At 34.8% G+C, this 14,647-nt stretch overlaps 3 protein-coding genes across 3 annotated transcripts; all 3 read right to left on the minus strand.

Moving 5' to 3' along the window:
- Nucleotides 1–5,868: 5,868 nt before the first annotated feature.
- On the minus strand, nt 5,869–6,574 carry LOC128289416 (glutamate receptor 3.5-like). The gene is made up of 2 exons (XM_053025262.1): nt 6,313–6,574; nt 5,869–6,230 (listed from the first exon to the last, which is right to left on the minus strand). The coding sequence occupies exons 1-2, from the start codon at nt 6,572–6,574 to the stop codon at nt 5,869–5,871; spliced, it is 624 nt and encodes a 207-aa protein (XP_052881222.1).
- On the minus strand, nt 6,205–7,863 carry LOC128289427 (uncharacterized). Its single transcript, XM_053025277.1, has 2 exons — nt 7,432–7,863; nt 6,205–7,328 (listed from the first exon to the last, which is right to left on the minus strand). Exons 1-2 carry the CDS (start codon nt 7,727–7,729, stop codon nt 6,685–6,687), a joined length of 942 nt encoding a protein of 313 aa, XP_052881237.1. The 5' UTR covers nt 7,730–7,863; the 3' UTR covers nt 6,205–6,684.
- Nucleotides 7,864–11,696: 3,833 nt separating this feature from the next.
- Nucleotides 11,697–13,971, minus strand: LOC108472200 (glutamate receptor 3.1-like). Its single transcript, XM_053025263.1, has 5 exons — nt 13,854–13,971; nt 13,092–13,174; nt 12,707–12,998; nt 12,147–12,556; nt 11,697–12,062 (listed from the first exon to the last, which is right to left on the minus strand). Exons 1-5 carry the CDS (start codon nt 13,969–13,971, stop codon nt 11,697–11,699), a joined length of 1,269 nt encoding a protein of 422 aa, XP_052881223.1.
- Between the last annotated feature and the right edge of the window lie 676 nt (nt 13,972–14,647).

The following is a 14,647-nucleotide window of genomic DNA, read 5'->3' on the forward strand; positions in this document are numbered from 1 at the left end:
AAAATTAATCACTTTTCCTAAAAATGATTTAATCAAATCGGTTTCCTAGAAATATACATGACGTTAAGGTGTGGCAATGGTGATATGCATGTCTAGGATTGGATCTGAAGGGAGCTTAGTACTTAAGCAGTCCGATGGGCTCACCACTTCTTTTTCAGTTTCCTACCTGGTGCACAGCTTCCATTCACTTTAATCTATAATGAAATTATCTTTTAAAACACTAAGTAAGTTTTTCTGGATCAACAATATAAAATGTTTTGAACACTTCGATGTGGCATGTCGGATCTGGTCATAACGTCTGGGCCGGGTTTGGGGTGTTACACTTTTGAATCAAGAGTGCTCAACGAAATTAAATTTCTTTTCAATTCTAGAACATGTCGTAAGTCACTAAGTGTTCTGACAACTCTATCAAACATCTTAACTTTAATTGTTCCAACACTTGTGATTTTACATGAAGCATTATTTCCCATCAAAACAACACCTTCAGAAACTGTTTAGTAAGTTGTAAACCAATCCCGATTGGGACTCATGTGGAAGGTGCAGCCCGAATCAAGTATCCACTCCTAGCTTACTTTAGAATCATTGACAAAAGCGACTAGAAGTTCACTATCGCTGTAGTCTTCTACAATATCAGCTTCACCGTAATTTTCTGGTTGTTTTCCCTTTTGATTCGTAGCCTCTCTTTTAATCTTATTTTGTAGCTTATAGCACTCAGATTTAATGTGTCCTTTCTTCTTGCAGAAGTTGCAAGTTTTACCTCTATTTGAAGACTTTGATCTACCCTTAGATTTATCGCGAGGATCCCGTTCCTGTGTCCTTCTACGATCATCATCAGCATTCCGGTCTTGTCTCCCACGAATAATGAGACCCTTTCTCTGAGAGTTAGATTTAACCACAAGATGCTTCATCTTATCATATGAGGTCAAAGAATCATAAACCTCATCAACTGTGAGAGACTCGCGGCTATATAAAATTGTGTCTCTAAAGGTTGAATAAGACGGGGGCAACAAACAAAGTAGAATTAACCCTAGATCTTCCTTATCATACTGAACCTTCATGGCCTCCAAGTTTGAGAGAATTTCTTTAAACACTGTTAAGTGTTCGTGTACAAACGCACCTTCCTCCAAATGATGAGCATAAAGACGTTGTTTTATATGCAATTTGCTTGTTAGAGTTTTCAACATACATATTTATTCTAGCCTCTTCCATAATGCAGCGGCGGTTTTCTTTCATCACATCTTGCAAAATTTCGTTGGACAAATATAGATGTAATTGTGTTAACGCCTTTTTATCCTTACGCTTCTTCTCTTCATCTGTTAATGTTGAAGGCATCTTATCTATCCCTAGCAGGGCATCCTCCAGATCCATCTGTGTAAGAACTATTTGTATATTAGTTTGCCACAATGCAAATCTAGTGTTTTGATCTAACAGTGAAATTTCATACTTCAATGACGCCATTACCGTGATTAAGATGAATAACCCAGAAGCTCTGATACCAATTTATGAAAAATAAAATAAAATAAAATAATAAAAAAAACACACAGATTTTACGTAGAAACCCTTTCGGGGAAAAACTACGGGCAGAGGAGAAGAAAATTCACTATGTCGAATTCGAATAATTACAAGAGGATATACTATGTCTATTTATAGGATTGTAAAGTCATATTCTAGTAAAACTGAAATACATTATTCTAATCAATATCAAATAGATAGAATTTAATAAGGTTTAAAAAACCTTATTCTAAAATAAAATAAAAGAAGTGTAATTCTATATGGATTATTCTTTTATTTTATTTTATCACTGTATTTTATTTAAATAAGGATTCGGGTCACTTAATTCTAACAGTTATTATTAGATAATATGCAACCAAAACAAAATTTCCATTCTCTCTCATCATTCATAAACAAAATCATTCTCCATAATCATATATAATCTGTTACAGTTAGTAGCAAAACAAAGTTCGAGCATGGTTGTGGCAATGATAAAACATGAGAAATTTCTAGACTATATGATTCCTTTATGTGAAAATTAAACATCGATAATTACAATGAATCGTAAAGAAAAAGAAAAAAGAGAAAAGAATATACAGAATTTTACATGGAAACCCTTTAAATATAACTGTATGGTTGGAGATAGATTTGTCCATGGGTCGGGCTACTCGTTCAAGTTCTAAGGTTTGCCCGAAAAATGAGATAGTTTGAGTAAAAATATAGACCCAAAAAATAGGTTTAGACAAAAAAAATGAGGTCCATTTTCTAAACAAGTTAAGCTTCAAGTAAGAGTTTTTTAGCCCAGGCTTGGCCAAAAACTATCAATACCCTTAACAAAGCATCAGCACCTTTCACAAAAGTATTGATACCCTACCTAGTATCAATATCAATACCATTTTAAGATTCGATGTTTTGAAAATTAAAGAAAAATTGCCTGAGTATCAATACTGTCCCTAAGGTATCGATACCTCATAGCGAGTATCGATACATTCTCTATTGCATCGATACTCTAGGTTTTAATATAGGTAGGTTCGAGTTTAACATCTATAATCTGGGTTGGACTTGGGTAAAATTTTGGGCCTATTTTTAGGGTCGGGCCTATCAATTGGGCCTAAAATTTTGTTAGGGCCTGACCCATAGACAACTATAGTTCGAGGCCTACAAAAATAAATTCTTACTCAATAATAAACTTGTAGATGGTAGTAAGTAGGATTAAATCCAAGACACTAGTGATAATTCTATTTCTTTAACAAAATAAAAATAAGAGGAGTTTTAAAATTAAAACTAAATATATAATTATGTAAAAAGAAGTTACAAAATAAAATTTTAAAATTCAATATAATGAGAGTCTCAAAAGTAATTTATCAGTTTTGATTTATTAGTTTTATCACCAATGAAAAATAGTTTCATTATTTTTAATAAATTAGTTATAGTTACCGATATTGCACCTAATAACTGATTTCTTCTTACATTATCAATAATTAAAAGGAAGCTTGCTGAAATTATTCCTTTTATGAATAAACAATATTATAATTTCTTCCTTCAAAAAAAATTTCTATAAATTTGTGCATAGGGATTTAACTTATCGATAGCATTAAGAATAAAAAAAAAACCTAATTTTAACCAATAAATACACACAAGTAAAGCTCAATTAGATTAAATCGCATCTCTACATAACATGAATTCCATAGGTAACTTATACCCAATTGTGTTATTCATCAAAAACATTAGAATTTATTAAACAATTATGCATAAAGAGTACATAAATTTTAAGAGTGCTACCATTTGGACTTGCATAGATAACAAGTTTACACATTAGGTATCTTTATAAATCATTATCAATATTTTTATTATCATGGATGTTAGAGGTATAATGTATGTAATCTAAGTGCAATTAATCTTCTACTTTCATGTTTCTTTCTTAGTAAATACTACAAAACATTATTAATATAATGTTGAAACTATAATAATAATTTTATTAATAATATTAATTAAAACAACACATTAAAAATTTATTTTAGAAATAAAAGTATTTCTCGGCATTAACAACATACACATTGTTTATTTTAGATTTCAAAATAGCATTAATATTTAATGCATTTATAATATAAATAAATTTTTTATTTCGATTTTTTAGAAATCAAAACAATAAAAATTAAATAGTAGTCTTAATTTATTTATATATTCACGTATAAAATGTAGTAAATATTAGTCCTATTTTTACATCTATGACTGCCATTTACATTCGTGATGTTAGGAGTCGGTAACATATGTTTGGGAAGTGGAACCAATCCTTGCTAGTTGAAGTTGAATCTGACTTCCCCTCCCGTTTTGAGAAGACAAAGTAGTCAGCGCTACCCAAAGTTCTTTACCCATCAACATTCCTTGAATCACCTTCTCCCAACGTTTTCTCATTTGTCGAATAACCACTATCAACATTACAATTGCAGATGTCGTGCTTGATAAAATAAACAAACCTGAACCACAAGAGTTAGGTAAGATGGAAATATTTTTTTCTATCTTAACCGATGATTGAAGGTTCAATCCTCACCCTAAGTATGTAGCATCTTTAAAATTCGTGACCAACATTTATCTCTTAATGGGCCTATAGAACGCAGAGAATTAGTCATTGGACTCGCTCCAGTGGATACTAGAGGTGCTAATGGGTTGGGTCGAGCCTATGCAAGGTATTTAGACCATTTTTCCAAGCTCGGGCCCGGTCCAAAAAATGGTTTACTTTTTTGTCCAAGCCCAACCCAATTTAAGAAAAGTAAAGTAGGGCTCCACCCGGCCCACCGATATTTGATTTTTTAGATTAATTTTTATTCAAATTATTTTTTTAAAATATAATACACTAAATGTACTAAAAAAGGATAAAATAAAGTTTTTCTAACACATTAAAAATACATTAAAAAGTATTTATATTAAAAATACTACCATAAATATAATACATATTTTATTATATTAAAACACAAATAAATATAATAAAAGTTATTTCTTAAATATAAATTTTAAAATTTTATATTTTGGGTTGGGTTATTTAGTTGGGTAAATTTTTTAAGTTTTGGACAATGAATTTAATTGTTATTGGATTATTGATTTAATATAAATATATAATTATTATTTAATATATATAATTAATATAATATTATTTTATAACATAATATTTGAGCCAGACCAGTCCGAGCTCAAAGTAAAAAAATCTTGCCCAAGACCTGATTTATATAAGAAATGGACCTTAAAATTTACCTAAATCCATTTTTCGGACATCGTATTTTGTTCAAACACAATCATATTATGACCGGGCTTTTGTGCTTAGGTGGGTGGCCAGCCCACGAGCAAGTTTAGTGGATAGATTGGAAAAGCAAAAAAAGACAAAACCTGAGAAGGGGCCAGGTCCTATTCCTCGTTTCATGGTGCCATCAATTGTTGAACTCGAACACTCTGGAAATGATAGCAAATCATCCTTAATTTGCTTGAATTTCCCACTCTCATATAATCGCAGGATGGCCTCCGACATATCGGAAACAATAGGAGAACCCCATGAAAAAATCTGTAGAAATAAACAAAAGACATCCCTCAAAGCTCGAACAATAGATTAATAGACTTAAAATTGAAGAGTATGTGTTGGAAATTGGCCTGCATGCAGCATGTGAATTTCCAACATGTCAAAAAGCAGCCCGAGCCATGCATGCAGCTGTGAAGAAAAGAGATCAAACTGTTGTATTATTACTGGGTGAAGTATGCATCTTGAACCAGAAAAGTTGGCCTCCATACAGCCCATGCAGATTCAAGCATGTAAGAACAAATACACATAAGTTATCCGGGTAAAGTATGTGCAAGAATTCATACACATAAGTTACCTGGGTAAAGTACGTGTAACTGAATCTGTTTGTTTTGGTTCTTTTGTAACCAAGTCTATGAAATGTGTTCTAGTTCGTTTTGAACTTAGTTTAAGCCTACATTTGATGTAGTTTGATGATGTAAGAGCTGATGACCAACTTTACTTAAGTTTAGTTTTGTAAGTTCCAATGTAATAAGTGGAGTTAGGTAGTGTTTAGGTGATGAATTGGTTGATCTTTTGACCAGCCAATGACTGGTATATGTAATGGCTTTAAGCCAATATTTCAAGTGAATGAAAATTATCAGATTTTCTTCCATATGCTCCATCTTTCTTTGCCTTCTAAAAACTTCTAAGTTCTGTTCTTCATTCTTGACAGTAGCTAAAAGCTTGAACTCCAAGCATTTTTCCTTCATATTTTATCCGGGTATAATACGTTGATGCCGGTGCTCTGTTTGAAATTCTTACTTTACCCGGTTAAAGTGTGTCAAAAACCCAACAGTATGGTTTTTATTACAACTGAAGAACCATGCAGATTACGGTTGGGGACCCAAGATCTGAAACCTTTCCAGTATTTTGCAAGAAGCCTTTATATTTCCAGTTGATAGAGCTTTAGCATAATCATCGATTGAAGATTGAGCAATGTGCTTGATGTTCTTTCTTTGGAACCCAATGCACTCCACTAAATACTGCAACATAACTGAATCTTCCATGTCACAACCCACAATAGCATTTGTTTTCTTGAGATCTTCTATATCTAATAAAGATGCTGACTCGGTGTCTGAGCTTGTTGTTATCATGGAAGTAAAGCTTTGTGTATGGGTCGAAGAAACAACCAGGATCAAGACCAACCATGGGGCCGACACAAAATATGTTAAGTTGTTCATCGGTAATTCCCCTACATTACAAAATATTCATGTTGTCGACATAGAACATGCTCAACAATAAGGTGAAATGCTTGAAGTTAACATAAATCTTACTATGCCCTCCATAGAAGAGGGTCGCCAAAGGGAACCAGAAGATAGCTCCAACAGATTCATGACCAGTTCTAGACTCAACTAACCAAATAACAAAAGCATTGAACATCGTCACAGCTGCCAAAGTACACCACATCTCATTGGTGAAAGGCATCATGAAAGAAAAAACTTGGTTTGGTTCAGGTTTTTCCTTCATCACTAGCATTGGGCCTACTTCGAAATACGGATATGAGAATTCTATGAGCTCGGACCCTTTTTTGGTCATTACTGCTAAGCCAATGGCTGCGTCAAAAGTCTTCAATACATAAAAAACATTTGGAAATTTCGGTCAGTCAACTGATGTTTGATAATTTGTAGGAAATAGAAGGAACAAAGTCACAAACTAACCCTGCGAGCAAGTGCCATAAACAATTGATCATCAGAACCGTAGAAAGGAACCAGTTTATAAGTGGTATTGATTGGCATCACTGCAATAGCTTCTTTAAAAAGATCAATCCAAAACCCTGTTATGTGTGCTTCATTATGGTTCTTCTCGTCCTGGCTTATGTTAAGAAACTGCATGGGAATTGATCTTACTAGTACGGCAATGCTTATCTCTGTATAATAGTGAACTGGCTTGGATGTCGAAAACGATAAAGTTGCAGCCATTTGAATGATCCCACCTGTATTCGGCGTTGGATTGCGGCTGTTCAAGTTGAAAGTGACTATGTCTAAATCACTAATTCTATCATATTCCTCGTAGACAGATGTCTCAGGCTTCATCCACAGGTAGTTGCCGATTAGACTAGCAATTTCGCGAGCAATTTCGTACATATGACGAGACATGTAACTCGTCGAAGATTCGTTTCCCATTGTTGCTTTATCTTTTGCAGGAAGCGCACAAAGTACGTTGGCCTTGGCTCTCTTGGTAAACGTATTGATTTCCACAACGAATGCATTTTCATAACTTGTGACGGTACATAGAATTGGTAACCTGTGTGAAGTCAGATTTCTGATGGCCACATAATTTTGATAATGATCTGTAATAGTATCAACAACAGCTTCTTTCTTGTCAGATTCATACATCATCAGTTCTAACATAATTAAAGTTGGATCATAAGCAAATATTATATAACACTTTACCCTCGAGATCTATGGGTGTAACATTCCCAGGCGAACGGTGGAATTGTAATTGGATTTGATGTGCATCTGTGGCTGTGTTACAACGCATCATACGTGAATCATCCTTCGTATCTTTCTGATCTTTTCCGTCTCTTATTCCACTACAATTTGATGACAGTATTAATAGCAAAACAAAAGCCAAAAGCTTGACAGACATGCCTCTAATAACTAGAAAATCCTTCTGTTTCTCCTTGAAAATTGAAACTGAATAGTCTCCGTTGGTTTGAGCAGCAGGGAAAGGCAAGATAAAATTTCTCATTTTGGGTCAACGGTAGGGCTTTACCGGCATGTCACTGTCCACCACAAATTACCCGTAGGAAAGACTTGCGTTACTCGGAAACCTCCTAGTAATTGTTTGTGTTAGGACCATATAGTGTGGAAAAATGGGCACTTAATCACATCAGCAGCACCCAATTATTGGAATAAATAAATGGCTAAGTCGGCTGTAAACTTCATTTTCCGATAACACAATAACAACAGAATATATTGGTGAAAATAAGTTATAAATCCCTGTATTTTTCAAAAAATTGAAATTTAAATCTCAATTCAAGTTTAACCATTAAATTTATTGGTGTGACATTTTGAAATAAAAAAAAATTTACTTGATACCCACATATTTAAAAATAATATTGCAATTAGGCTAAATTTAAGAATTTTTTTTAAATGTTAGCAATTAGAATTAAAAATATAATGATTAAATTCTAAATTTTCAAAAAATATAGAGAATTATGTCATATTTTAACCTTAAAAAAATTTGTTATATTTACTCGACAAGCATCTCTTGTGGATTTCTGGTCGTCCATATGTTCCAACAAATATGGGCGACTAATCCCACCTGTTCTTTTACTCCTTTAGTCATACTGCCTATATCGGTCCACCATTTAAACATCCCTCTGAAACCTTCCTTCCTTAGACAGTAACTAAAGGAAGAAAGTTTCCAACTGTCATACAAAATGGGCAGAAAAATAGAACATGTTCCATTGATTCGATCTCTTCACCACATCTCTAGCATAGAGACGATACCACATATCGTCTTTTAGTGAGATTTTGGAGGGAAGGATTGGAGTTGTGACAAGATCTCCATAGAAATTTTTTAACTCGAGGGAAGATCTTCGAATTCCAAATCCCTTTTGTCCAAATCTTTTTTTTTTTTAAAGGTTGACTTTTTGTTTAAAAATGAAAAGAAATGAGAGTCACCACCAATCGTTTTTGTGAAGTGTAATCGGGTCACCTCGTAATTTGCTTGTTTTAATAGAGGATTTGATTTACTAAAACAATGATTTTTGGTCTACGAAATTTGGAAAAAATGGGTTCGGGAGTCGGTTACGTACAAGAAAGGATTACCACCCTTGTAACACCCAAAATTGGTACCTAATCAATTAATTAATGTCTTAATGTCGAAAGTTGAGAACTCAAAAAGAATTTAAAATACGATCCCTCTTTGTATTATGTTATTTTTACTTAAAAATTACTCGAATAGATTGAAAAAAAACGTTAAAGACCTTCTCGTCTCGAGGTAACAAGATGTTACATCCCGTAAGTTAGGACGCGACACCTTAAACCGTTTGAGAATAAGCTAGCCTTTATTTTTTATTTGAAATCTTATGTGTTTTAATTTTAAAAGTATGTTAGGTTATTTAGACCCAACGAGAAAAATTGGAACTCCGTAAGTTAGGACACGACTTTTCTCGAGTTTCCAAACATAAAACATTGCCTTATTTTAAAATTTTCAAATAATAACAAGCGTAATATTTAAACGATGTGTGTTTTTTAGATACAATACATTAATTGAGGGATATATCTAACTTAATGTATAGCGGTGATACATAAAATAATATATAATAGTTATGAGTAAGATGATAAACAAGTAGAGGAATACTATAATTATATTAATACAAATGTAATTATAATAATAATAACAATAATATTGGTGATGAAATCGTAATTTTTTAAAATAATAATAATAAACAAGGCAATCTTAAAAATGAAGTAAAATGGGAAATGCACGATAATGATAAAAATAAGTAATGAAAATATCAAAAATAATGAAAACAATAATATAAAAAATAAAAACAATAAATAAACAAATAAATAAAATAAATTGAAATAATAATAGCAATAGAGCAAAAATATAAATATGAACAATATAAATTTTAAGATAAAAAAGCCGAGATGATGATAAATAAATGAATAAATAAATAGACGACAATATTAATAAAAGGAAAAGATTCATGAAAAGCTGAAATCGCAATAATAAATAGGTAAATGAATAAGTAAATAACAATAAAATAAAGAAAAATCCCACGAGAAGGTTGCAATTAATTGAATAAGGGATTAAATCTGAATTAAAACGAAATTTTCAGGTCTAAATAGCAATAAAAAATAAATAGGTAAGGATTGAATCAAAATTGAAATGAGATTTAAGGGAATAAATTGTAAAATAAATAAAAGAGAATAAAGGACTAGAACTGAATGCGCGAAAAAGGACAGAGATTAAACGGGAAATTATACCCAGACACCTCCCCTAAACGCACCGTTTCAAGAGGTCAAATGGTCGGAGGACCAAAATAAAAAACAATAAAATTAAGTGGATAAATTTGAAAAGAAAAAATGAAAATGGGATCGGATTGAATAGCCTTTAGAAAGCGGAGGGACCGAAATGGAAAACTTCCCCTCCGTGCTAAAACACTCGAATCTTAAGGGATATTCAGGTCAAATGCCTAACGGCGTCGTTTTGGCAACTGAAACTTGGGTCCAAAACGACGCCATATAGACCTACATATAAATAAAAAAATAAAAAAAAATGAACACTCCCCACATTTTCTTAAAATTTTTCGGAAATTCTCTCAAGGCTTCTCTCACCCTCCCCTCCCAGGCCATAAATCTGGCCATCAGTCCATCAGTCCATCATGGCCACCAGTCTTCGGCGATGACGGCCATCACCTCCGGTGGCTGGAGTTTTAAGAAAGGCCCTTTTTTTTCCGTATTTTCCATTTTAGATTTCGAATCTAGAGGCGATAATATAAAAAGGAAAGAAAATTGTAGCCATCGCCCCCCCTTTTCGCCTTACGACCCCTTATATTCCTTTTGAACGAAGCCCAAACTGAAACCCGAAAGGGGTTTCATGGCTTTCGAAGAGGAGGAGCCCCGGTGGTGGTGAGGTGCGAAGAAAAAAGGTAAATTTCAAACCCCTTTCTTGTTTTATGATTTATGAATTCTTTTGATTAATATTCTGTGTGTGTAAAATACAATGGGTTCTTTGGCTTTATAGTCGATTACAGAAGATTTGTATGCTACTGTTTACTTTTTTATTTCTTCTGCTATTTCTCTGTTTCTGTCGTCCTTGTTTGTAGGTCTTTGGAGAGTCAATAGAGAAAAAATTCTTCCACTTTAGTGCAAGGCCGCAGACGGACCTCAAGACGAGGGGCGGGCGGTGCACCCGAGGAGGAGCGGCGCACATGGGAGCCTCTAAGGTTTCTTTTTTCCGAAAATGTCTAATCATTTTGGGCCATTGGGCTTGTATTTGGGTTAGGGTTAATTTCTTTTGTGCCATAGTGTATTCAAGTGTATTTAGACCCTGTAAATGGACTTGTAGTTGCACTGTATATTTGTTTGGTTTTGTTTATCTAATTCTATTTGGGCCTTTTGTTTGTTTGTAATTCTGGCCCGCGCAAATTGGGTTATTACACTTTTCTTCCAATCCCAAATTGAAAAGCTTTCATCACTAGATGATGTAACTTGATGGTCTTCTTTAAGTGACGAGAATATAATATCCAGATCGAACCGAATAGATTCCTTCTATTTAGATTATGGATCCAAGCCAAGGAATCGTCAACATGAAGGGGGGCGATATATATAAATTTTAGATTATGGAAAAGATATATATATATATATTTTCTTTATGATCGTTCCTTATAAATTTCTGACATAATTGTTTTCATCGGCATGATATATATAAGAAACTGAATACATTTCGACCTCCATTTACACCCATGATACTAGGAGCTGGTAAGTTCTGCTTGGGAAGTGAAACTAATCCTTGCTAGTTGAACTTGGAGCTGATTTCCCCTTTGGTTTCGAGAAAACAGAGTAGTCAGCCATACCCAAAGTCCTCTACCCATCAACATTCCTTGAACCAACCTTTCAAGATACTTATCATTTAGATACAATACTGGTCTAGCTTGTTGTCCATCAATTGTTGATCATCTCCGACACTTCCAACATTTTCAACTAATCCTTGCTAGTTGAACCTGAAGCTTATTTCCCCTCTGGTTTCGAGAAAACAAAGTAGTCAGCCACACCCAAAGCTCTCTACCCATCAACATTCCTTGAACCAGCCTCTCCCAACGTCTTCTCAATAGTCGAATGACCGTGATCGCCAATGCAATTGCAGACGCCGAGCCTGATAAAATAAAAAAACCCGAGAAGGGTCCAGGTCCTATTCCTCGTTTCATGGTACCATCATTAGTTGAACTCGAACAATATAAAAGAGATAGCATGTCTTCCTTCATTTGCTTGAGTTTCCCACTTCGTATTAATAGCTCCATGGCCTCTGACATATGTGAACCGAAAGAAGAACCCTGCGGAACGATCTGTAATACAAGAAAAGAAAATTGTCAAAGATGTTCCTCGAAGCTTGAACAACAAATTAGGAAAACGAGCATCGTTTATATTACAATTAAAGAACCGCGTAGGTCATGGCTTGGGCTCCAAGCTCTGAAACCTTTGCAGTATTTTGCAAGGAAAACTTCGGCATACGGCGTCCAAAAGAATGCAGCCTTTATATTTCCAGTTGATAGAGCCTTTGCATAATCATCAAATGAAGATTGAGCAATGTGCTTGATATTCTTTGTTTGGAACCCAATGACCTCCACTAAATGCTGCAACATAATTGAATCTTCCATATCACAACCCACAGTTGCATTTGTTTTCTTGAGAATTTCTATATCTAAGTAAGATGATGACTCGGTGTCTAAGCTTGTTATCATGGAAGTAAAGCTTACTGTATAGGTTGAAGAAACAACCAGGATCAGGATGAACCATGGGGCCAGCACAAAATTAGTTAAGCTGTTCCTCGGTGATTCTTCTGCATTACAATATGACCAATTATCAGTACAAGGGTTACTTGAAGATGCTTGTATATCCTATCATGTAGTGTGGTAATTGCAACTGGTATCCATATAGAACATGCTGCTCAAGAATAAAGTAAAATACGTGATTTTAAAATAAATCTTACTATGCCCTCCATAGAAGAGGGTCACCAAAGGGATCCAGAAGATAGCTCCAACAGATTCATGGCCAGCTCCAGATTCAACTAATCGAATAACAAAGGCATTGAACACCGTGATAGCAGCCAAAGTAAACCACATCTTGTTGGTGAAAGGGATCATGAATGAAAAAAATTGGTTCATTTCAAGGTTCTCCTTAATCACTACCACCGGGCCTACTTCAATATATGGATATGAGAATTCTACAACCTGGGATCGTTCCTTGGTCATTACTGCTAAGCCAATGGCTGCATCAAAAGTCTTATCATACATAAAAAGGTATGGAAATTATTTCAGTCAGTCTAACTGATGTTTGATTTGTAGGAAATATAAAGAACAAAGTCACAAACTAACCCTGCGAGCAAGTTCCTTAAACAGCTGATCATCAGACCCGTAGAAAGGAACCAGATTATAAGGTCTATCTGTTGAGATTTGGCCTGCATTGCCACAAAGAACCAGCAGCAAGATTGAAAGCAAGCTGCACTTGAAGCAGAATTGGTGGCAGCAGCTAATTCAGTTCATTTTGACTTTTTTGTTTCAATGTAACTTAGTTTAGTTACTTTGCAACTTGTTGCCAAAGTTAGTAGGATTTGTTTTTTGATTTAAAGTTGATGTAGTAGCTGATATGTCAGCTTACTTGTGTTTGTAATTCAATCTTGTATTAGTAGATTAGTGGGAGTAGTTAGCTCATTAGGTAATAGTCATTTTGACTTATAAACTTTGTATTTTAGTTCTCAAAAAAAATATAGATGATGAATGCTGCTGATTTTATCATCCAAGTGTGTGCTCAAGTTCACTCTCTCTTGCTCTCGGTTTCATTTTTGTTCTTAAGCAAATTTATAGTTGTTTGTATATTGTTGTCGCTAACTTTGTTCTAACAAATGGTATCAAGAGCCTAAGTCTTTGAGGGCCTTCTCTTGTTGTTTGTTGTTTGAGATTTTAAGCTTAAGAAAGTAGGAAACCGAAGTTGTTGAACTTGTTGCTGTAGGATGAGCTTCACACCTCCTCCACCACCTGTTTTCACTGGTGAGAACTACCACATTTGGGTGGTAAAAATGAAGACTTATCTTCGTGCACATGATCCGTAAAGTGTAGTGGAGAATGATGCCGAGCCACCTCCCTTGAGAGCCAATCCCACCATTGCTCGGATGAGGCAACATCTTGAGGAGGCGCCAAGAAGCCAAAAACTATGGCTGTTTGCAAAATGGAGTGTCGACGTGATCTTCACTCGCATTATGGCATGTGACTCACCTAAGCAAGCTTGGGACAAAGTTGAAGGAAGAGTTCATGGGGTCCGAGAAGACCAAAGAACAGATTGATCAATTTGAGGAGAGACTTGAGAACCTCAAGATGAAGGAGGTTGAGTCTATCAAGCAATATTCGATCGAATTATGACCACCATCAACAAGATGTCATTGCTTGGTGATGATTTTTTGAAAGCAGGTTGTTGAGAAGGTGATTACTACCCTTCCGTAAAGGTTTGAGTCCAAAATCTCCTCATTAGAGGACTCGAGAGACCTTACCACTATTTCTTTGTCCGAGCTTGTGAATTCACTCTATGCCTTGGAGCAGAGGAGGGCCAATAGGCAAGAAGAGCACTCGAGGGGCCTTCCAAGCAAAGGCCGAGAGAGCTCCAATTCAAGTCGAAGGCAAAAAGCCTTGGCTTGAGAAAAGGAGAAGTCGAGAAGAGATTCAAGCGGAGAAGTTACCCACCATGCACTCACTGCAAGAGGACCACACATTCGGAGAAGTTCATTGGAGAAGACCGGATGTTCAATGTTGGAAATGCAAACAATTTGGTCATGTTGAGAAGCTTTGCGGGAATAAAGGCAAAGTACCAACACAACAAGATCGAGCATGAGTTGTTGAAGATGTTCCACTCGGGAGGAGCATGTCTTGATGCATCTTGC

This window comes from Gossypium arboreum, chromosome 2 (genome assembly GCF_025698485.1).
Source record: "Gossypium arboreum isolate Shixiya-1 chromosome 2, ASM2569848v2, whole genome shotgun sequence".
NCBI lineage: Eukaryota > Viridiplantae > Streptophyta > Magnoliopsida > Malvales > Malvaceae > Gossypium > Gossypium arboreum.